Source organism: Tamandua tetradactyla, chromosome 21, assembly GCF_023851605.1.
Source record: "Tamandua tetradactyla isolate mTamTet1 chromosome 21, mTamTet1.pri, whole genome shotgun sequence".
Taxonomy (NCBI): Eukaryota; Metazoa; Chordata; class Mammalia; order Pilosa; family Myrmecophagidae; genus Tamandua; species Tamandua tetradactyla.
This window is the reverse complement of record NC_135347.1, coordinates 9,608,810-9,631,841: the sequence shown is the minus strand read 5'-3', so window position 1 is coordinate 9,631,841 and position 23,032 is coordinate 9,608,810. Positions and strand designations below refer to the sequence as shown.

At 33.6% G+C, this 23,032-nt stretch overlaps 1 protein-coding gene across 4 annotated transcripts in view; it reads right to left on the bottom strand.

Moving 5' to 3' along the window:
* DTWD2 (DTW motif tRNA-uridine aminocarboxypropyltransferase 2) overlaps positions 1-23,032 on the bottom strand; it is a 210,072-nt gene that overhangs the window by 129,045 nt on the left and 57,995 nt on the right. For 3 of the 4 annotated variants that reach the window (XM_077138881.1, XM_077138884.1, XM_077138883.1), the window contains exons 2-3: positions 19,242-19,332; positions 5,538-5,632 (exon numbers count right to left, since the gene is read on the bottom strand). In XM_077138881.1, coding sequence (XP_076994996.1) covers positions 5,538-5,632; positions 19,242-19,332 — 186 coding nt within the window. Of the gene's footprint in view, positions 1-5,537; positions 5,633-19,241; positions 19,333-20,979; positions 21,162-23,032 lie in introns of those variants that run through there. The other variant, XM_077138882.1, reaches the window with a different exon arrangement.

The following is a 23,032-nucleotide window of genomic DNA, read 5'->3' as shown; positions in this document are numbered from 1 at the left end:
ATGAAAATTCAACTTAACAAAACTTGTTGATCAGTGCTTAGATGGAAATTTTTAGCATTAAAAATGCATACAAAAAAGAATGGATTATTTTTTATACATAATAATATATGTATACATATATAATAATATATATTTATTATACATAAAGAATGCATTAAATGCATACATTCAAAAAAGAAAGCTCTAAAATCAACAGCCTAAGCCTCCAACTTAGAAACTAAAGAGAACAATTTAACCTAGAGCAAGCAAAAGAAATGATAAAAAATTAGAGCACAAATCAACAAAACTGTAAACTAATGAAATCAAAAGCTAGTTCTTTAAAAATACCAATTAAACTGACAAACCTCTGATTCAGCTAACCAAGAAAAATGAGAGAAGAAACAATTGCAATTTCTTAAAAAAAAAGGGGGCTAATCACTACTGATCCCATGGACATGGATACAATAAAGGAATACACAAGTTTGTTAATTTAGATGAAACAATTCCTCAAAATACACAAACTACCAAACTTACACAAGGAGAAATAGATAACATAAATAGATCTTTGTCTGTTAAAGAAATGTAATCAATAAAAATCGCCAGTTCCAGATGTCTTCCCTGGTGAAATCTCAACATTGAAGGAAGATATCAATTCTCTACAATCTTCTCCAGATAATAAAAGTAGAAGGAATATTCCCTAGCTCATTGCATGAGGTCAACATTACACAAATACCAAAACTTGATAAGGACATTACTACAAAGAAAAACTACAGACCAAAATCCTCATGAACACAGACACAAAAATACTAAACACAATGTTAGCAAGTTATATCCAACAATGTATAAAAAGAATTATACCACAACAATCAAGATTTATTCTAGGTATGCAAGGTTGGTTCAACAGTCAAAAATCAATTAATATAATTATCACACCCACAGGCTAAAGAAGAAAATCATATAATCATATCAATAGATGCAGAAAAAGCATTTGACAAAAATCCAACACCTATCTGTCATAAAAATGCTCAGCAAACTAGGAATATAGGAGAATTTCCTCAACTTGCTAAGACAATCTTTAAAAAAACTTAAACCAAAAAAAGACCTATTGGTGAGAAACTGGCTTGAGAAGAAATAAAACTGTCACTATTTGCAGATTACACAATCATCTATTTAGAAAATCCAAAAAAAATCTACAAAAAAACTCCAGAAACTAACAAGCATGTATAACCAACACTGTATGATTCAAGGTTAATCTACAAAAGTCAATTGCTTTCCTACATACCAACAATGAAAATGAGAATTAGAAATTGTAAATATATATTATTTACAATAGAATCCACAAATAAAAGTTAGGTGTGAATCTAACAAAATATGAACTGCATCTATATACGCAAAACTATAAAACACTGAAACAAAAAGAAAACCTAAATAAATACTTTAGTTTTACAGAATTACTGCAAAGGTAGTAGAGATAGTTCCCTTTAACTCACGTACCCAGTTATTCCTATTATACAGAAATAAAATAAATGAAAACAATAGCCCAAAGGATGTTATGTTGTATAGTCAGCAATAATAAATTAAGAATGCATACTATAATCAGTTGACAAACCACAAAGAAAAAGGACATACCTAAAAAGCTAACAAAGGAGAGAGTAGAAGGCTAAAAAAATAATGAACCCAAAAAAAGGAAGTAAAAGAGGAACAAAGGATCAATGAACTGATGAGATTACAGAAAATCAATTATCAAGATGGATAACAAAACAAACACATCAATAATTCCAGTAAATGGAAAAGGGATAAACTTTCAAATAAAACAACAGAGATTATAAGACTATATATAAAACCAAGATTTAATTATATGCTGTTTATAAGAGACACACTTTAAATATAGAGATACAAATTGAAAGTAAAAGTATGGAAAAATCCATACCATATAAACACAGGAGTCAAAAACAGTATACTCCAAAACAACGAGTATTAACAGAGATTAAGAAGGGCACTCCATAATGATGAAAGGATCAATTCATCAAGAACATATAACAATAGTAAAGACATATTAATTGAAAAGCCTTTAAAAATCCATGAAACAGAAATTAAAAGAATGAAATATAAAAGTAATCAAATCTATAATCATAATTGGAGATTTTTAAACATTTTCTTGTTAATTAAGAGAAGTACACAGAAAATCAGCCATGACGCTCAACATAATTGATATTTGTGTAACACTATATGTAATATTCATAGAGTGCAGTGTTCTTATGGTTACAGAACATTCACCAATATAGACCATAGAATGGACCATAAAACAAGTCTCAATAAAATTTCAAAACTTGAAATCACAGAATATGATTAAATTAGAAATCAAAATAATTAACATAATGATAATTGTAGTAATAATATTTATAATAAAGGATCTCAAATATCCCTCCCATTATCTGAAATTAAGCAACACACTTCTAAATATTCCATGGGTCAAAGAAAAAAAATCACAAGAGTAATTTAAAAAATCCTGAACTGAACAAAAACAAAAACACAATATAACAAAATTGGTGAGATTTAGCTAAAGTGTAAGAGGAGATATTTATAGCCTTAAATGTTTATATGAATAAAGAAGAAAGATTTAAAATCAACAATTTAATCTTCTACATAAGGACTGTGAAGAGAAGAGAAAATTAAACTCAAAAGAAGGAAAATAAGGAAATAATAAACAACAGAGAACAAATTAATGAAATAGAAAAACAGACAAATATTGGAGGAAAACAATAAAGCCAAGTGGTGGTTCTTTAAAAAGATTAACAAAGTGGATAAACTACTACCAACTGAGAGAAAAAAAAAACAGAAAACACTATCTATATCAAGAATAAAAGAGGCTATCACTCAAATTCTACAGACATTAAAAGAATAATAAAGGGATAATATAAACAACTATGACAATAAGTTCAACAACTTGGATGACACGTACAAATTCCTTGAAAGGTAAAAATTACCAAACCTGATGCAAAAAGAAATAGAAAAGCTTAATTGCTTCATGTTTAATAAATGCATTTTATTTGTAATTCAGAACTTTCACACAAATACAACTCCAGGATCAGACTGTTTGACTGCTGAATTTTACAAAACATTCAAGGATAAAAAATAATAAAACCATACGTAAAATCTTTTAGAAAATAGGTGATAAGAAAAGGACTAAATCATTTTATAAGGCCAACATAAAACTGATACAAAAACCAGACAAGTTACTGAATTAAATCCCCTCATGAACCAAGACACTGAAATACTCAACAAAATACTGGTAAATCACATCCAGCAGTATAAAATATATAGGCCCCAGAAATGAATGTTTACTTGAAAATTTAAAAATCAAGCAATCTAATTCAGCACATTAATAGAATTGAGGAAGAAACACATGACTCATTCAATAGATGCAGACAAAGCATTTAATGAAATGCAGTATCAATTTATGATTAAAACTCTCAACATTTAGGAATAGTAGGCAACTTCCTCAAACTGATAAATGGTATCTATAAAATTATACAACCAGAATCATACATAAGTATATCTCCTAAGACTGACCTCAAGGTACTGAGGTTAGCTTTCACCACTTCAATGAACTGGAGATCCAGTTTTTGTAATAAGGCATACACACCAGAAAGGAAGAAGCATAACTGACCTATTTACAGATGCTATTACTGCTTACACAGAATGTTCCAGGGAAACCACATAATTATTTCTAGAACTAATAAATGAATTTAGCAATGCCAGAGGACACATGGTTAATACACAAAAATCAACTGTTTCCTTATATACTAAAGGCCAAAAACTGAAACAATTATTTTTAAATTCTAAGCACAATACCACTAAGAAAAAAAACCACACACAAATAATAATAAATCCAAGAAAACATCCCTAAAGTCTTTAAATGAAAATTAGCAAACATTACTAAGAAAAATTAAAGAAGACCTACATAACTGCAAAGATAAACCACACCATATTTAGAAACTATAAGGCTTGATATTTTTAACATGGTAATTCTCTCCAAATAAATCAACAGATTCAAAGCAATTCCAATCAAAACTGTATCAGGCTTTTTTTTTCTTTTTAACATAAATTAACAAACTGCTGGTAAAACTTATAAGGACTAACTTTTGGCTCTAGCTAAAATGGATTAATCCCATTCCACCCAGGTCTTCTAAAATACAATTAAAATTTTCTGAACATAATACAACAAGTATAATCAGACTGAAAGAGAAAGCAGAGGGCCTAGGGATTATCAGATTGGAGAACTGACATGGCAGTGAGTTCCTAAGCATTCCTACTGCCTCTCATGTAGCCCAGAAAGAGTGCTGCAGAAGCCTCTACTTCAGAACTACCAACACGCACAAACAACAAAGGCTGCAGGAAAAGCCTTCCCCTTAGCCAAAAGACACCAAACACGGTGCATTTTTTAATTTAACCCCCATGGTTACATCAAGTACTCTAACAAAAACTTAAATAAGATCATTCAATAACTAGATTAACATTTATTTAACCAATAGTCTTAATCTGTTTTAGTTTAAAATCCATCAGCCCATAATAGTTTACTGAGTCAGCACTGTATAGAATTTCATATGAACTGAACAAATTTTAATACAAGTTCCCCACCATCTTGAAAGCATTTTTAAAGAAAATGAAACAAAGGAATGAAGTTCTGATACATGCAACTAGGTGGATGAACCTTGACATCATGTTGATAGAAATAAACCAGACATAAAAGGACAAATATTTGTGATCTCACTGATAGGAAATACTGAGAATAAGCAAATTCACAGTCAGAAACTAGAATGCAGGTTACCACAGGTCAAAGTCGGGGAGGAAATGGGAAGTTAATGTGAGAGTTTCTCTCTGGAGTGATGAAAAAGCTTTGATAAAGAATGGTGGAGATAGCAGCATAACATTATGAATATAATTACTACCACTGAATTACATACTTGAATGTGGTAAAAGAGGAAATTTTAGGTTGTATATGTGTTACTAAGATTTAAAAAAAAGCATTGGACTGTGTGACACACTAAACCCTAATGTAAACTATGAACTACAGTTAATAGTGTAATTGTAATAACATTTTTTCATCAATTGTAACAAAGTCACTACATTAATGCAAGCTGTTAATAATAGGGACAACTGTGTATTGTGTGGAGGAGGTATATATGGGAACTCTGTATTTTTCTGCAATTTTTCTGTAAACATAAAATTGCTCTAAAAATAAACTATATTGCTTTAAAAAAAGAAACAAACAACAAACATATGATATTTGCCTTTTAAATTCAATATATCTTTCTATGGAATTCAGATAATGCTATTACTCCTATGTTTATTCCATACTGCTGCTTTTGGTCTTGCATTATTTTGTTTGTACCATATTCTGGGTCTAATGACTAAGTCGAAGGAAACCATTTTTAAAGACTTCTATGGGAAAGAGATATTTTAAAATATCTCTTTCCCACAGAAGTTAATTAAAACTTCTATGGGAAAATAAAAGTTAATTAAAAAATTAACTTTTGCCCTAAAAGTTAATTTACCTTTCTTCACTGAAGCGACGACCAATCTTGACTTTACACTTGTCCCGGGGCAGGCATGCTGCTAGCAGAGGAACTGTTCGCAACACTTTGTTTTCCTTTAATTGAAAAGTTACATCAATTTTTACTTAAATATATAACCTTTAAAATGCTTATAACGAACACAATTCACAGCTTTACATATAAATTTCATAAGTCTCTTACTACAGATCACAATTTTATTTTGATCTTTTATATAGTTATACATTTACATACACACACAGATATATATACATGCATGTATGTATGTATGTATGTTTGGGATGTATCCCAATTCTTGCCATAATGACACATACTACTTTATAAATGACAAATTTTGGTATTTTAAAAATTCCTCTCATGGCAATCTATTATCAGACATATAAAATGAGCTTGATTTTGTTTGCCAGGATATAACAGTACCACAGACTAGTTGGCTTAAACAACAGGAATTATTGTCTCACAGTTTCAGAGGCTAGAAAGCCAAAATCAAAGCGTCAACAGGATCATGCTCTCTCTAAGGTCTGTAGCGTTCTGATAGTGACTTGTCACAATTCATAACTCAATCTCTGCTTCGATCACATGGTCAATCTTCTACTACTGGGTCTAATTTCTCTGAATATAAAGACTCTAGCTATATTGGATAAAAGCCCACGTTAACTCAATTTGGTCTTCCCTTAACAAATAACATCTTCAAAGATCGTGTTTACAAAAGGGTTCCCAACCACAAAGACACAGGTTAGGACTGGAACACATCTTTGTGGGAGACATAAATGAATCCATAACTGACCTTTTTATAAAATTTGGATACTGTTTTATAAAAATAAATAATTATAGATTACCTGCTATGTAAATTCACAGCATTCTTCCTTAAGGAAATTTACAAAATTGTTATATTTACAGCTTTAACCTATGTTAAAATATTTACAAAATTGTTCTTTGTAATTTTTCTTCTTCTTCGTCTTTCTTTGTTGACGACACAAATTCTAGCCTGGGTTGATATATAAGCTTCAGGCAAGCATCAGAGTAAAACAAAAACTATGAGTAAATAACAGAGAATTTAAGTGGCTGTTATTAATTTATTAATACAAATTTTCAAATGTAATAACTCTGATGACACTTAATAGCAAGAACAATGCAACTAACTAATAATGAAATTCAGTAGTTTTTAAGACATGCAAAACAATATAATACGCCATTCCAAAAAAAAAAAAGAATCAGACCAAATTCATTTCGGATAACAATGAAGCCCATTTTTCAAAGCAATCAGTGAATGTTATGCCTTATTTCTTAAAATGGGTTACCAAGATATTTATAATGGAAAAAAAATTTTGAGATAAAGGTCTAGGAACTACTCATACAGCACACAATTTCTGAAGTATTTGTATTAACAGCATTTTACCTATACATAAATTTAACTTGGGGAAGACTGATTATCTTTTCTAATTTGTTAACTATTCTCATGTAACTCATCAATAGTAATACATTGAATAAACCTAATTATTTTTCATCTTTCTTTTTTATAAGGCGAAAGAACAATCTTTATGTTATTTCAGAAACTCTTTAGAAAATCTCAAAAGACAGTTTCAGGGTATACAGACAGTTCATTGGTGGAGTTCTTGCCTGCCAACTGGGAGACCCGGGCCATGCATTTAAAAAAAAAAATCAATAAATGATGCTGCAATAACAGGATATTCATATGGAAAAGAATGAAATGTATGTGAACCCCACTGCACAGTGTTCCAAAGAAAGATAATTTCAGGTAGAAAAAGAGAACCTGAAAGTTATACTATTTTATTTTGTAGGATCGGAAAACAATGAAGTATTCAGGAAAATAAAATTAAAAAAAATGATGGGCACATCAAAAGGACACAAAAGTCAGTCAACATTATAGAATTTTCAATGATAAAAGCTAGAATATTTTGAGAAACAAAATAAATTAACATAGTACTGGATTATAACACAAAGTATAAAATAAGTATATAGGATCATACTGACAGATAACTGAATAAATAAATAAACAAATAAAATGAATGAATGAAGAACTGGGGATAAATCTTCTTTGCAGAAGAACAAATGACGCATGTAGATACTCCTCCCTCCTGTAAACAGAGCTTAATCTCCCCCTCCAGTTTTGAGTGTGGGATGGATTTATGACTTTGCTTCCAAAGAACACAGTATTAGCTGGGGAAAATGTAGCAACTTTAGAGAAATATAACACTACCTTATCTAAGTGATCACCATTACTATCACCAGTGCTGAGTCATGTTGACATAATGATGTTCCCCCTGATAAAAGCGCACTTTCACCCATGTGGAATTCTTACCCAAAGTCTGCAACGCAGTCTGATCATCAGACAAACATCAGTCAAACCCTAATATTGAGGGACATTCTAGAAAATACCTGAGCAGTACTTCTCAAAACTGTCAAAGTCATGAAAAACAAGTTGAGAGACAGAACATACAAAGAGACAATGACCAGACCATATATCAAAAAACTGTGACCCACAACCTGCAGCAAGGAGCCAAGAAGCCAAACCATAACCACTGCAGCAAACTATACAGGAAATCAAACCACATCCATAGCAGTCAGCTCAAAACAGTTAAAATTTGATCAATAACTGAAAACTTTCCTAATTTTTGTCCCAGCTTCCAACTTAGGACCAACGAGAGAATGTCAAATGCTACCCTGAACAATCACATAGGATGCCCTATTTCTACTTAGCCTATCTCTGCTTTTCCACGTCAATGGCATCTCCAATCAGGAATTACCTAAAGACTTCTCTTTTCTCCACTATATGGTTTCCAACATTTCCACCTGGCTTTGATCTGCCAAATGCAAGTGACAGTGGCTGACTCCCTTGCTACAGCAAGCTCCAAATAAATAGCTTTTGCTTGTTCTCATCTGGGTAGTCTTCATTTCCACAAAGGAAAAACTAAAAAACTGTCACAGACCAGAGAAGTCTAAATAGACAACTAAATCTAAAATTCTGATAAAGCCTGTAGTTTAATAGTAATAGTAATATACCAACCTTGGATTTGTGAAAACGTAATGGTTAATGACTAAACTAACCATCTTGATTTGCTTAAGCTTACACACTGTCCGGGGGAGCACGAGTCAACTGGGAATCAGATGAGGCAGCTCTAGTTTGACATACCTGTGATCCCTTGAGTGCCCAGGACATTCCACCAGCTACAGCAACTACTGGTCTCCCAGAAAGAAACAGTTTAAGCTATTAACAAAAAACTTCACCAGCAAACATCCTGCCTCTGTGTTACGTGCACTGGCTAGCAGTGTCCAAAGACACTTGACTTCCACTGATAAACTTCTTACCTCCTAAGTATCTGGTCAGCTGTGTCCAAGGACACTCCATCCAAAACTACCCCTAACAATGCCCTAGCCCTTTGCAAAGCAACTCAAGTCTCAGATAAGCCATTCCCTAAACCCCAAACCTTGAGCAGGTGCTACTTTCCTACTCTGTTCCACATGCATGTTTGCTCTTGCTCAGTAAAACTTCATTCTTGCCTTTGCAGCAAGTCCTCTGATTAGTTCTTTCCTTGACAGTCTGTCTTGACAAATATACCATGGTAATAAAAGATGTTAACAATAGTAGAAAATGGGTTAGCTGTATACAGAAACTCTCTGTATTATCTAGGCTAGTTTTCTGTGAATTTAAAATCATTCAAAAGTTAAAAGCTTAAATAGCAAAAAGGTATCGAGGATTTTATTTAACTTATTAATTAAATGAGAGAACAGTAAGTTGTTACAATAGTTCAAAGGAAAAGTTACAGAGCTACAAATTCATATGAAGTAAAGGGATACTGAAATGAATTTACAAATGAACCTGAAAACTGACTTCTGTCACAAGGGAAGAAGGAAGCCAACTGAAATTCCACCAGGTATCTCTGCCATGCATTCATTTTCTATTTTATAAACTTCATGTTTTATCTCTTTTTTAATTGTCTTACATGTAACACACACAATTTTAAATTTGTAATGATATTTTAGAAAGTAAAAAACAAGCAAAGTTATTTTAAAATAATTCAGGCATTTTGTATTCTTTGCTTCCACACAACTTTCAAAATCTGGTGTGTATTTTGCATATACAGCACAACTCAATTTAAACAGGCCACATTTTAAATGCTCAATAAACACATGTGGCTACTATAACTTGGAAAGTCTTTTTGACATTATGAAAGATAAAACTAGAATCCCTATTAACCTAACACTATTTTCTAAGAATTTGCCTTAGAAAGTAAAACATCGAATTTATTTGCTTTAGGGAGGCTCTGAAGAGTATTAAAAAGCAACTGTGAACAAGAATAAATTCCAAATATTTTCCCTATTCAGAGAAAAAGAAACTTGAATCTTCTTCACCATCTGATGAATGGTGTACATATACAGATAACAGATATAAATACAAATTCATACACAAGCACCTCAGTTTGGAGAAAATAAAAATAAATTTTAGAAATACTCATTTCTAATTGTAACTGAAGGCAGCAAGTTAGAAAAACATATGGACTGGTACTATGTCTTCTATGGTGGAGAAGACTGTAATTTTAAATGAATGAAGCAGTGCAAATGTGAGTTTGCAAAGAAAGAACAGTGGAACCCAGATAAGGCCTGAGAGTATGGGGATGAAGTTTTGGGAAGTACCAGAGATCTAGCAATTCATTCTACAGCTAGGGTCTGCGAGATTTTCTGTAAATTTCACTTTATCTAGTATGAATGTTTTCATTTCTTAAAACCAAAAGTGGAACAAATTACTGTACAACCCTTAAAATGGTGTTGCAGAAGTGTGTTCACAAGATACTATTTAGTGAACAAAGGAGGTTAACAAAAATGATCTGCGGCATAATGCCAAATATGTACATTTTTCCAAATTATTTTCTAATAATTATTTAGTCATCTTCATTGATTAAACATTCCTCTCAATCTAATAAATCTTGTTTTGGTAGATCAGCAATTACTCATGGTGATGGATTTTGCAGGTATTTTGAAAATTCCAACCTCCCATGTTCAAAAACATTTAGAGGGGTTAAGTAAGCCAAAGAATATGTAAATATAAAGTGGGAAATCTCAGACTTGAAGACAGTAAAAAAGTAAAATGGGTTACAGAGATCAGCAGAAGTTAATAGCCTAAATAAACTTTCATTCCTGATTCTGCCACTATAGGCTATGGGCAATTTATTAATCTTCTCTGTACTTCAGTTTCCTTAGCCAGAAAATGAGTTTGATTACAATAACTACCTCAAGAGATGTTGTGAGGATTAAATTTATTATCTATTAAGTGCTTTAGAACAGTGGCCTGACACACATTAAGTGACTAAATGTGCTTGTTGTTCCATAGGTATCTTTAAAAACAAACTGTATAAAGTGACATAAGCTGTTCTTTCCCTTCCTATTAGTAATTTCCTAACAAAATATGTTGTGTCTTTTTTGTGGTTGTTCTTCAATTAAAATTTTATAGTTAAATACTGGTATTCTGAGTTATCAAGAAAATATTCAAAACTAGTGTCAAGCACCAGTATTAACAACCTGATGTGTATCCTCCACAAGGCACTGCATGTTCACATAACCAGCTTAACATACATACATGTTTACAAAAAATGGAATCTTCTTACATAGTACTCAAACTCCGGCTTTTCTCAATTTAAATATATAGCTGAGAAATTCATGTAAGTCAAATGGTATAGACAGAAAAGCTTCTTTTAAATCACCCATAATATTCTGCGGTATGGTTATACCATAATTTATTCAATTATTCTCCATTAAGTAGTCACTAGGTTTTGGTATTTTATACCTCTAAATACAGGGTTATAAACCTATTATAAATACATCATTTTAAAGAAGTATGTTTGCTTTCATGCACATATGTGCACATGTGGAATTTCTGGGCCTAAGTATATTTGTATCTTTTAATTTCAATGTATATTGCTGGATTTTTTTCCAAAACAACTGTAATAATTCACACTTAAACACCATTTTTTAAGATATTTTATTTCAACAGTAATCCAACTATCATTCTTTTGAATTTTGCCATTTGATATGTACAGCTTCTTAGGGTTTTTATTTTATTACCCATTAACAGAGAGTTTTTATGACATTTCATATACATTTGTTAATTTATGAACTGCATATTCTTCATATCCTTTGCTCATTTTTCTATTAAATTTTCCTTTTAATTTCCAAGAGTTCTCTGTTATATATATACAAACCATTCTTCTCTTCACATTTTGCAAATACTTTTCCAATTTATCGTTTTTCTATTGACTTTGTGAGATCTTTTGGCACACAAAAGGAATTTTAATTTTTGTATGGTCAAATGCTTTATTTGAACAGATTTTGGGTTTCAACTGTATGCCTACTTTGTTATATATTAAAATCTCATTTATATTGGAATCTACTTTGTTCCAATGCTGATACTATTTAGTTTTAATTTTGTAGCTTTGTAGTGCCTTTTAGTATTTATTAAGGCTTGCTTCTCCTCACCATTTTTCTCTTTCCTAACGCTTGGTTACATTGGATCTTAACTATCCAGTAAAAACAATAAGATAATATTATCAATTTCAAAATTTAACAACAGTGGGAGGAGATTCTAAACAGTATTTCAACTTCCCATGCAAGAATATAGTACATTTTTGTTCTCTTCTTCTTTTATGTTCTTCAGTAAGAATATTGAGTTTTCTTCATATGGGTGTCATGTAAATGTAATGTTGTAACAAACAGAGCAGATCAAATTCTAAAAGAAATTTAGCATTTTAAAGCAGTTCCACCGGACTACAATACAGATGCTCAATTCAACTTATTTGCTCACTTAATTGATCACTTCCAATATGAACACTGCACAGGTCACGGAACACAATACAATTAAAATGGAGGATATCAAAGACTAATATCGATTGGAACAAGAGCCGCTAGACTATAGGCAGATAATTTGAACAAGCGGGACCCAAGAGGCAGGTCTGACGTGCCATCGTAAAGGATCTAAAGCAATCCGTGGGAGGCACTGGTCTGACCATGAGGTGTCAGCAAGGATGGCAACAATTTTGCAGCATCGGTATTACAGGCAGGACAGAGATCAGGTCAGAAACCCGAGATAAATCTGCCTCAACCACATGCTCACTGGAGTAGCATCCTCATTGTATTTTTTAAGAAGTGCCGAATGTCCAATTACCAGTCATTTTAAAAACATATTTTTCTCAATTTGTTTACATTCCATTTAAGGTCAATATGTTACAAATTTTGGGGATTTAAGATTATTAATATAATTTCAATACATAACAATGTATCCTGTATTCTTCTTTCAATTTATTCCTAAATATTTAACAGATTTTGCAAAAAGTGTAAATGAAATTTGTATTTCCATTTTCACTTTTAAATGTATGCTGCAAGGGGAGTAGCTACTGGTTTGGTATGCCGGTTTGAAAGTATTATGTACCCCAGAAAAGCCAGGTTTTAATCCTGAGTCAATCTTGTGGAGGCAGCCCTTTCTTTTAATCCTGATTCAATACTGCAGGTTGGAAACTTTTGATTAGATTATTTCTACAGAGATGTGATGCGCCCAATTGTAGATGTGTCCTGTGATTAGATGGAGGTGTGACTCTACCCCTTCCAGGTGGGTCTTGATTAGATTAGTGGAATCCTTTGAAAGAGGAAACATTATGGAGAGAGTGAGAAATGAGAGAAATGACAGAGCCAACAGAAAGAACAGAGACACGAATGCGTGGAGATGCTTGGAGCCCAGCAGGCATGGCTGTGTGTTTTCAAATGAGATGTTAAGCAAGCCAGAACCTGGAGACAGCCAAGAGATGAAAGCCAGCCCTGGAGAAGCAAAGTAAGGAACCCCCACAGGAACAGAGGCTGAAAGCAATGGAGCCCAGGAGCAAAAGACCAGCAGATGCCAGCCATGTGATCTCCCAGCTGACAGAGCTGTTCTGGACAGTATCAGCCTTTCGTGAATGAAGGTGACCTCTTGTTAGTGTCTTAATTTGGACACTTTCACTTTCTTAGAACTGTAAACCTGAAACTTATTAAAATCCCCTTGTGTAAAAGCCCTTCCAGTTCTGTTATACCCATTCTGGCAGCTAGCAAACTAACACACCTGGGTATATTTATGTTATATCCAATCACCTAACCAAGGAGTTTTATTTCTAAGTAGGTTTTAGCAGGGTCTTTTGGAGTCTTTGGAAACACAATCATATCATCACATGATTGGAAATAAAAAATATATTATTTCCCCCAACATTATATCAATATATATTTATATGAATTTACATCATTTTCTTGTCATTGTATTTGCTATAACTGTCAAAATAAAGTGGAATAATAATGACAATAACAGTCATTCCTGTCTTATGACCAATGTAATGGGAATGGCTGTAAATTTTTCACCATTTGGAATGATGTACACTTTTAGTTTTTAGTAAATAACACTTTTCACTGTAAATCTTCCACAGACCTAGAAAAAAGAACATATACTTTTCCTATTTCAAGACTTAAGGCTTAATACATATGCAAACTGAGTCTGTTAACTGTATTATACAGGTCTTCTACAGAGGTATACTACAACTCTAAAAGTTGTATTCAAATCTATCTCACTCTATTTCATCAAGTCTTATTATATTCCTAATAATTTTCCTGTATTTATGAGTATTATATTTCCTTTGTAGACTCTGTCTTTTGTCATTAGCTATTGTCCATCTTTATACTGGTTAGTGCTTTGAACTATAAATACTTCACTGTTGTACTAATGTTTGCACTTCTGCTTTCTATTTTGTCTGCATTACCTTCTTTACTGGTCCTTTCATTTCCAACCTATCTTTATCACTTTCATTTGCTTCCTGTAAGTAACATTTGACTAGGTTTTTAGTTTGGGGGTTTTTGTTTTGCTTTTATATAATCTGACAGCCTCAATCATTAATTAGAAAAATTCGACCTGATCTCATTCAGTCTGACAACTGATACAGGTTTTTTTCCTAGATCTCACTTTATTTTGACTACTTATTTTGTTTTTTCCTCTTTTCTTTGTTTTTCCTATTTATATCAAATTTCTATTTGCCCCATTCCCTCTCCATCCAACCCAATGATTTGGGAGTTAATGTGTATTTTTCGTTTCTTTCCCAATAATCATAATCAAAATAAATTTCTATAATATTATCTGAAAACAAGATATCAGTTATCTCCCACTCCCACCAAGAAATTCCAAACCACTATTGTTTCTCTTCTTCCCAGACACACCTCAAACAAGGAAATCTGAGAATGCTTTCTTCCTCTTTTCTTTAGACCTTTATTCCCCTAATTCTTAGATTTTGTTGATTTAACACTCATTGCTTTAATAATTATTTGGTTTTTCTCTTGTACATTGTTTCTTTAATTAAAGAAAAAAAAAGGCATCTCCATCAGTTTGAAAGTATCATGTATCCCAGAAAACACATGTTTTAACTCTGATTCAATCTTGTGGAGGCAGCCATTTCTTTTAAGCCTGATTCAGTGTTGTAGGTTGGAATCTTTTGATTAGATTATCTCCATGGAGATATGAAACGCCCAATTGTGGGTGTGACCTTTTGATTAAATGGAGATGTGACTCCACCCAGTCTAGGTGGGTCTTGATTAGTTTACTGGAATGCTTTAAAAGAGGAAACATTTTGGAGAAAGCTCAGAAATGACAGAAGCCTCAGATCTGACAGAAACTTCACAGCAGAGCTGACAAAGATGCAGACACATGGCGAACAGAGATAGAGACATCTGGAGATGCTTGGAGCCCAGCAGACATTGCTATGAGATGTTAAGCAAACTAGAACCTGGAGAGAGATAAAAGAAACCGAGAGATGAAAGCCAGTCCCAGAGAAGCAAAGTGAGGAACCCCCACAGGGACAGAGGCTGAAAGCAATGGAGCCCATGAGCAAGGGACCAGTAGATGCCAGCCATACAACTTCCCAGCTGACAGAGGTGTTACTGACCCATCAGCCTTTCTTGAGTGAAGGTAACCTCTTGGTGCCTTAATTTGGCCACTTTCACTTCCTTAGAACATAAACTTGTAACTTATTAAATTCTCCTATATAAAAAGATGTTCTATTTCTGATATAGTACATTCTGTCAGCTTTCAAACCAGAACAGCATCTATGATGAAAACAATATGTATGACAATATATGTGTATATGAATAAAGAGGTGCATGGAAAGACATCTGATTTGTCTCTGGGGAGGACGGGTGGAATTTCAGGTGATTTTTGTTTTCTTTCTTATATATTTGTGTATTATTCAAACTCTGAACAGTAAGCTAGTATTGTATCTTTTAAATAGTCTCAAATATTGAAAACATAATGACTGAGAAAATAAAGATTGTTCAAAGTAAGTTGGAAAATTGTACCAGGAGTTCAGATTAATGTAATATGCTATATTTAAATCAATATTTAGATTAACATGTTTATATCAAGAAAAACATCTCTAAATCATTATTCATCTCCAATATATTGAATTCCAAATAGCATTATGACTATCCATTTTCCTTCTCTACAGTTTTTACTGCAACGTATCTGGTCATCAAAACAACCATGCTTTATACTGAGGCAAATACTCAGGCCCCAATTTGTTAATTTTATAATTCCATAGAACGACTGATCAAGTAACATGTTAATTAAGTCTTCTGAACCTTCACACTATTCTAATATTTCAAATGGTTCCTGTGCAAACTACTTCTATTTTCCTTTCCAAACTTTTTTTTAATGTAATGGATCTTCCTGAAGAACTTCTCAGCTATTTATTTGTTCCTTTTCCTCTCAGGCTAATAAATATGGATTAGCATGTAATTCTGGTTAAAACTAACAGAAACTTTTTTTAAATTTTATTTCCACCTGACCTCTTAATAAATTTGAAGACTGAAAATGTAAAGATCGATTTTTTAAAAAATTCTCATCTTCTCAGTCTCTACTTTACTGCAGTCTTTTAAAGAAACTATAGCATATCTTAACTCTTAGAGTACTTTCACCTTCTTTTTCCCTTCATTTTCAGCAGGCAAAATTCTTCTTGATGACTCTTTCTGTAACTTCAATTAACTTAACTATCATCAGCAGGTTTTTTCAAAGTCCTAATTTCCAACACTGCAAACCACCTTTACTTTTGTCAGAAGTCTATCCTTATTTCCAGAAGAGCTGGGTGACTGGCTGCTCTGCCTCACTCTCCCACTCTTCTTGGTTATTTTGATCTATAATATGATGCTCAGTTACTGACTTTAAATTCTAATCAGTTTACCTACATGCAAATACAATGCAATGTTATAGTGAACAATTTATATACTACTACTTGTATTTATCCTCATAATCCTACTTATATATATACTTTGATCATTTCTGTATATTTAGAAAAAGACAACCTACTTAAGGGACACTAAATATCCTTTATTTTGCTTTAAGAATATCAGAATTACTTGGCAAACTAATAATGTTAAATTGTAATATTACCAATGAATTTATTCAGTAATTCTAAACACTTAGAACTAAATATAAGAGCATTTATTCATGTCTGTTACAGAAACAAAAATATAGTAATAAAACCACAAACAAAAAAAGTGTGCATGCACACAAACATACACAGACACTTGCTTCATGGACATTTTTCTTATTACCTGTTTTGCCCCTCAGTCTTTGATGTGATGATTAAAATAATATGCAAAAAGGAAAATTTGAAGATACTAAGAGTAACTAAACTGATCTACATAATAAAAAGTTGGAAAAGGAATTAGGAGGGTCAGAATTTAATGGAATTTTAACTAAAAAGAGTATGCGGTGGGCTGTAGCTATAGAGGAAACTGAAAAGAATGATGGGAGTAGCTGATATGATGAATGGGACTGCCAAGGAGATAAGTGAGAGAGGGTTTTTAAGACATCGTCCAGAATTTCATGTAATGTTCTTCCCTCCTCAAATCACTATTGGAGACCTTGACACAGACTTAAATCACTTCAATTTCTTTTTCAAAGTAATATGTGCATATATATTAAATGAAGCAAAGCCAAAAGATTTGTAATGCCACGGCTGTTGCCTGATATATTCCTCAGTACCACTTCCCTGAAACAGTCACTTTAACACTTTTAGCTACTTCTTCTGGTAGTTATCTTCGTATTTCTATATAATACAGGTATTTCTTGATTTATCAATTTTAGATACAATGTATAAACTACCAATTATCATCATCATCATAACAGCTAACATTCATATGCACAATTCTAATGCTTTACTTATATTGATTCATTTACTTTTCACAATAAGCAGGCAAGGAAGGGTACTTCTATCATCTCCTTTTTACTGATGACTAAACTGATGCATTGTGAGGTTAATTAACTTGCCTAAGGTTGAAGAATTTACCAATTTATAAAAGATTTGAACTCAAGCAGTCTGGCTCCAGAGCCTTTCCTCTTAACACCTGTGGTAGCTGGGTTCAGGTGTCAACTTGGCCAGGTGAAAGTGCCTAGTTCTGTTGCTGCAGACACTAGCCAATGGCATGTGAAACTCATCTGTCGCTGATTACACGTGCAGTTGGCTAAGAGGTGTGTCTGCTGCAATGAATGATGTTTGATTTAACTGGCTGGATACCTAAATGAGAGAGCTCAAGGCAGCACAACCCAAGCAGCTCAGCATACCTCATTTCAGCACTCGCAGCTCAGCCCAGGCCTTTGGAGATGCAGAAAGGGATCACCCCGGGGAAAGTTGTTAGAACCCAGAGGCCTGAAGAGAAAGCCAGCAGAGATCGCCCTGTGCCTTCCCATGTAAGAAAGAACCTCAGTTGAAGGTGAGCTGCCTTTCCTCTGAAGAACTATACGTTTTTAACTAAATAAATCCCCTTTTATTGAAAGCCAATCCATCTCTGGTGTGTTGCATTCTGGCAGCTTTGGTAAACTAAAACAACATTGCATTTTGTAACTCCTGCCTCTCATAATAAATGAGGTTTTAGCTTTTTTACACCACTACTCACCTTTTAATGTTTAGTAAATCAACAAAGTGTTTATATCACTTTGGCTACACGTACAGTGTTCACAAGGGTTAAGTAGTTTAACATGAGAACATTTCCTTGTAAACTTTTTTCTTTTTCACCTGTTATGTTTTTATCCTTAAGTAATTTTCTACATATATATACCTACTCTTTTAAATGCTCCATCATACACATACACACTGTACACTTAAAATTTAACTACTACAGGAAGGCATTAATATTAAAATTCTTTGTATATAAAATACACATATTTGTTCTACTCATCTAAATGAGACCTAAAATTTATACATTATTTTTATAACACTAAAATGCTTAGTTACTCCTACTTTAGCAAGAAAAGACATCAACGAATATAAGCTATATGAAAATAAAGTAATTTTTTTATCTCTTCACTCACAAATTCTTTTTCTTTTCATGCAAAATTGTTGGAGTTCTAAATTCTATATATAAGTAAAAGTTTTTATAAAATTTTATGTTTCTAACACATGATACTCTAACACATGATAGTATATGTACATAGTATATGTATATGAAAGAAATATTCATATGAAAGAATTTTTTTTTCCAAAGAGAGAGCATTTACCAATTTATTTTCAAAATTTCTGAAGAGCTGGAAGGGATAAATAAGTTTTTCTGTGTATTTGTGCTTTCAAACTCATACCCTATTTAGAATTATATGTTTTATACAATCTAACTCACCTCTGCTGGATGCTGAATTATGTACAAATGGGTAGAGATGTGAAGAGGATGCACTGGTAGAAATGGACACAAACACACCTTCTGAGGCCGGCTAAAGAGGAAAAGAAAAGAAAAACTGTCAATTTTTTACATACAATGATATGCAATGACCTAAAACTTGAATGTGACCACTAGCTAATGCTGGAGTCCTTTAAACATAAAACAGAAAGAATGAATTTAATCAGTCCTTAGAAATGAGAATTTCAAAAAAGATTAAAGTCACTTTTTAAACATCTATATATATTAAAGTACCTCAGAATATCTTATCTTACTTATCTTTAGTGGAAGAATAGGTATCAGTCACCATGGTGCCAGCTCCACCCCAGATAGGTGTAGTCAAGAGGATAGAACTCCTACTACCCTCATCTCTTAATCAAAACTTACTGTGTCTGAACAGAAGTGGCAGGTTGCCGCATTTCTCATCCCCTCCAAGCTCCGGTGAAGAGACTAAATTTCTGGTGAGTGTAGTCAAGAAGTCAGAGGCTCGCTTTCTCTACCCAGTCCTTATCGATGGGACAGAGGCTTTATCACAAAAGCAGCAGACTGAGAATGCAGGGGCCTCAACCACATTTACCCTAGCTTACTTGTAGGACGGAGGTTCCAAATCAGGAGAGGAAAACCTAAAGAAATTACCCAGCCCAGACCCCAGACTAGAGGCTCAGACAGCTTTTCCAGGAGGAAAGGTAATCCATAAAAAAAAAAAAAAAAAAAAAAAAAAAAAAAAGAACCCTACAAAACTCTCTTCAAAGCAGCTGAATTTATTTGAAACAGAATGCAATGAAGTTGAAGCCTACAGGCGCTTCTTGAGAACAACGGCACCTTTTAATTAAGAGAAACAAGCTTAAACCATAGGCCAACTAATTCACCAATGAGAAAACCAAGGGAAGAGACAGCAAAGAATAGCACTCCTGGGATCAGAAAAAAAACTCAAAAATTGGCCTCAAAAACTACCCCTGCCCAAATTTAATTCAATCAGACTGCTGAGCAAATTGCCCCAAAAAGCACCTTCAAAAACAACAGTGAACTTGGAATAGTGGAGCATAATAAGGGGTGTAATACCAAATGAGGGCAACTTAACAAACAGATCAGCGAAAAAGATCTCTGCTAAACCCACTTCTCATCCCAAGACTTCACCTTCTGAGAAGCAATACCAAACAAAGGCTTCACACTGTGGAGGAAATACACTTCACTATAACAGTCTAATAAAGTCACAAAACAACTAAACAAGCAAACAACAAAAACAAAACCTAGATATGTGGGAAGGGAATCAGTATTCAGAGATGCTACAAAATAAATTAACTCAACTGTCTACTTTCCAACAATAACAAAAGATAAACACAGAAACTGAGAAGTGTGATCTATACACAAGGAAAAAAGCACACGATAGAAACTGCCTGTCAGAGGGCCAAGTGTCAGATTTAACAAAAACATCAAAGTGGTAGAAGAATTTTTTCAAAGAACTGAAAGAAACCATATTTAAATAAGTAAAGAAGTATGAAGACAATGTCTGATCAAATAGAGAATATCAGTAAAAAGATTAAAAACTTCAACTAGAGATAAGCTGGTCTGACTGTGTTCTGGTTTGCTAGCTGCCGGAATGCAACACACCAGAGACGGACTGGCTTTTAATAAAAGGGGATTTATTTTGTTGGTTCTTCAGAGGAAAGGCAGCTAACTTTCCACTGAGGTTCTTTCTTACGTGGAAGGCACAGGATGGTCTCTGCTGGTCTTCTCTCCAAGCCCCTGGGTTCCAACAACTTTCCCCGGGGTGACTTCTTTCTGTATCTCCAAAGGCCTGGGCTGAGCTGCAAGTGCTGAGATGAGGAATGCAGAGCTGCTTAGCAGTGCTACGTTGCAATCTCTCATTTAAGCACCAGCCAATTAAGTCAAACATCACTCACTGCAGCAGACACGCCTCCTAGCTGACTGCAGATGTAATTGGCAACAGATGAGGTTCACATACCGCTGGCTTATGTCCGCAGCAACAAGACTAGGTATGCTCACCTGGCCAAGTTGACAACTGAATCTAACTAACACAGACTGGAACTAAGATAAATAAATACAGGGTAACAGATGATACTGTCTGTATTTTAGAACTTCACTTACTATATGAGAGCAATCAAAGATATATTTATTTTTTCCAAAACTTAAGTTTTCTGTAACACACAATCTAACTTAACCTATCTGGCCAGTTCATTTAAACAACCTAAATACATGGAGACTAGAATTGGGAATGAGATCTCATAATTCTGTACAGGTTAATGTAATACCCTGATACATTCTAGAGTATTTGAAGATAATTAAAAAGTATTGGCAAGAAAGGACTTCCAGGATGAGCAGGGACCTGGCATCACAGGGATGTGAAAGCTTTCTAGAATAAAAGGGGGAAGAGAGAAACGAGACAAAATAAATTTTCATGGCTGAAAGATTTCAAACAGAGTCACAAGGTTGTCCTGGAGGTTATAATTATGCATTATATAGACATCCTTTTTTAGTTTATGGTGCATTGGACTGGTAGAGGGAACTATTGAACTGTGTTCCAGTAGCCTTGATTCTTGGAGGCAATTGTATAATTATATAGCTTTTACAATGTAATTGTGTGATTGTGTCCATACCCTTTATTCAGGGTATGGACAGATGAGTAAAAAAATAAATAAATAATAGGAGGGATAAGGAGTAAAAAAAATTGGACAGACTGATATACTAGTGGTCAATGAGAGGGAAGGGTAAAGGGTATGGGAGGTATAAGTTTTTTCTTTTTTCTTTTTATTTCTTTTTCTGGAGTGATGCAAACGTTCGAAAAATGATCATGTTGACAAATACCCTAGGGCATGCTGGGTCTTCTCTAGATAAATCTGTAATGGTCTGCCCTGAGGACATAGCCACCCTACCTCCAGTCTGCCTTGAGGAGGTGGCCCTCAACCTTCACCTGAAGGGATTAGCCCTAGAGTGATTAATCATGTTTCACCAGATGAAACTGCAAATGAATGCCCTGAAGCAAATGGCTTGGAGGATACTTCTAATTTTTTTCATGACCCACCCTCTCCACCCCTTGTTGCTTCCAGACCTATAACTAGACTAAAGTCCCAACAGGCCCCAAAAGGTATAAACCTCCCTGGCAACGTGGGACAGAAATCCTAGAATGAGGTGGGACTCAGCGTCAAGGGATTGAGAAAACCTGCTAGATCAAAAGGGGGAAGAGAGAAATGACACAAAAGCAAGTATCAGTGGCTGAGAGATTTCAAACGAAGTGGATAAGTTATCCTGGAGGTTATTCTTACATATTATATTGATAACCCTTTTTAGTTTAAGGTATATTAGAGAGGCTAGAGGGAAGTGCCTGAAACTGTAGAGCTGTGATCTAGTAGCCATGCTTCTTGAAGATGAAGTATAATGATATAGCTTTTGCAACGTGACTATGTGATTGTGAAAACCTCATGTCTTATGCTCCTTTTATCTACGGTATGGACAGATGAGTAAAAAATATGGATTAAAAATAAATAAATAATAGGGGGAACAAATGTTAAAACAAATTGAGTAGATTGAAATACAAGTGATCAATGAAAGAGTGGTAAGGTGTACAGAAAAAAATAGGGGAAACAAAGGTTAAAATATATTGGGTAGATGGAAATACCAGTGGTCAATGAGAGGGAGGGTTAAGAGGTATGGGATGTATGAGTTTTTTCTTTTTTCTTTCTATTTGTTTTTCTGGAGTGATGCAAATGTTCTAAAAAATGATCATGGTGATGAAT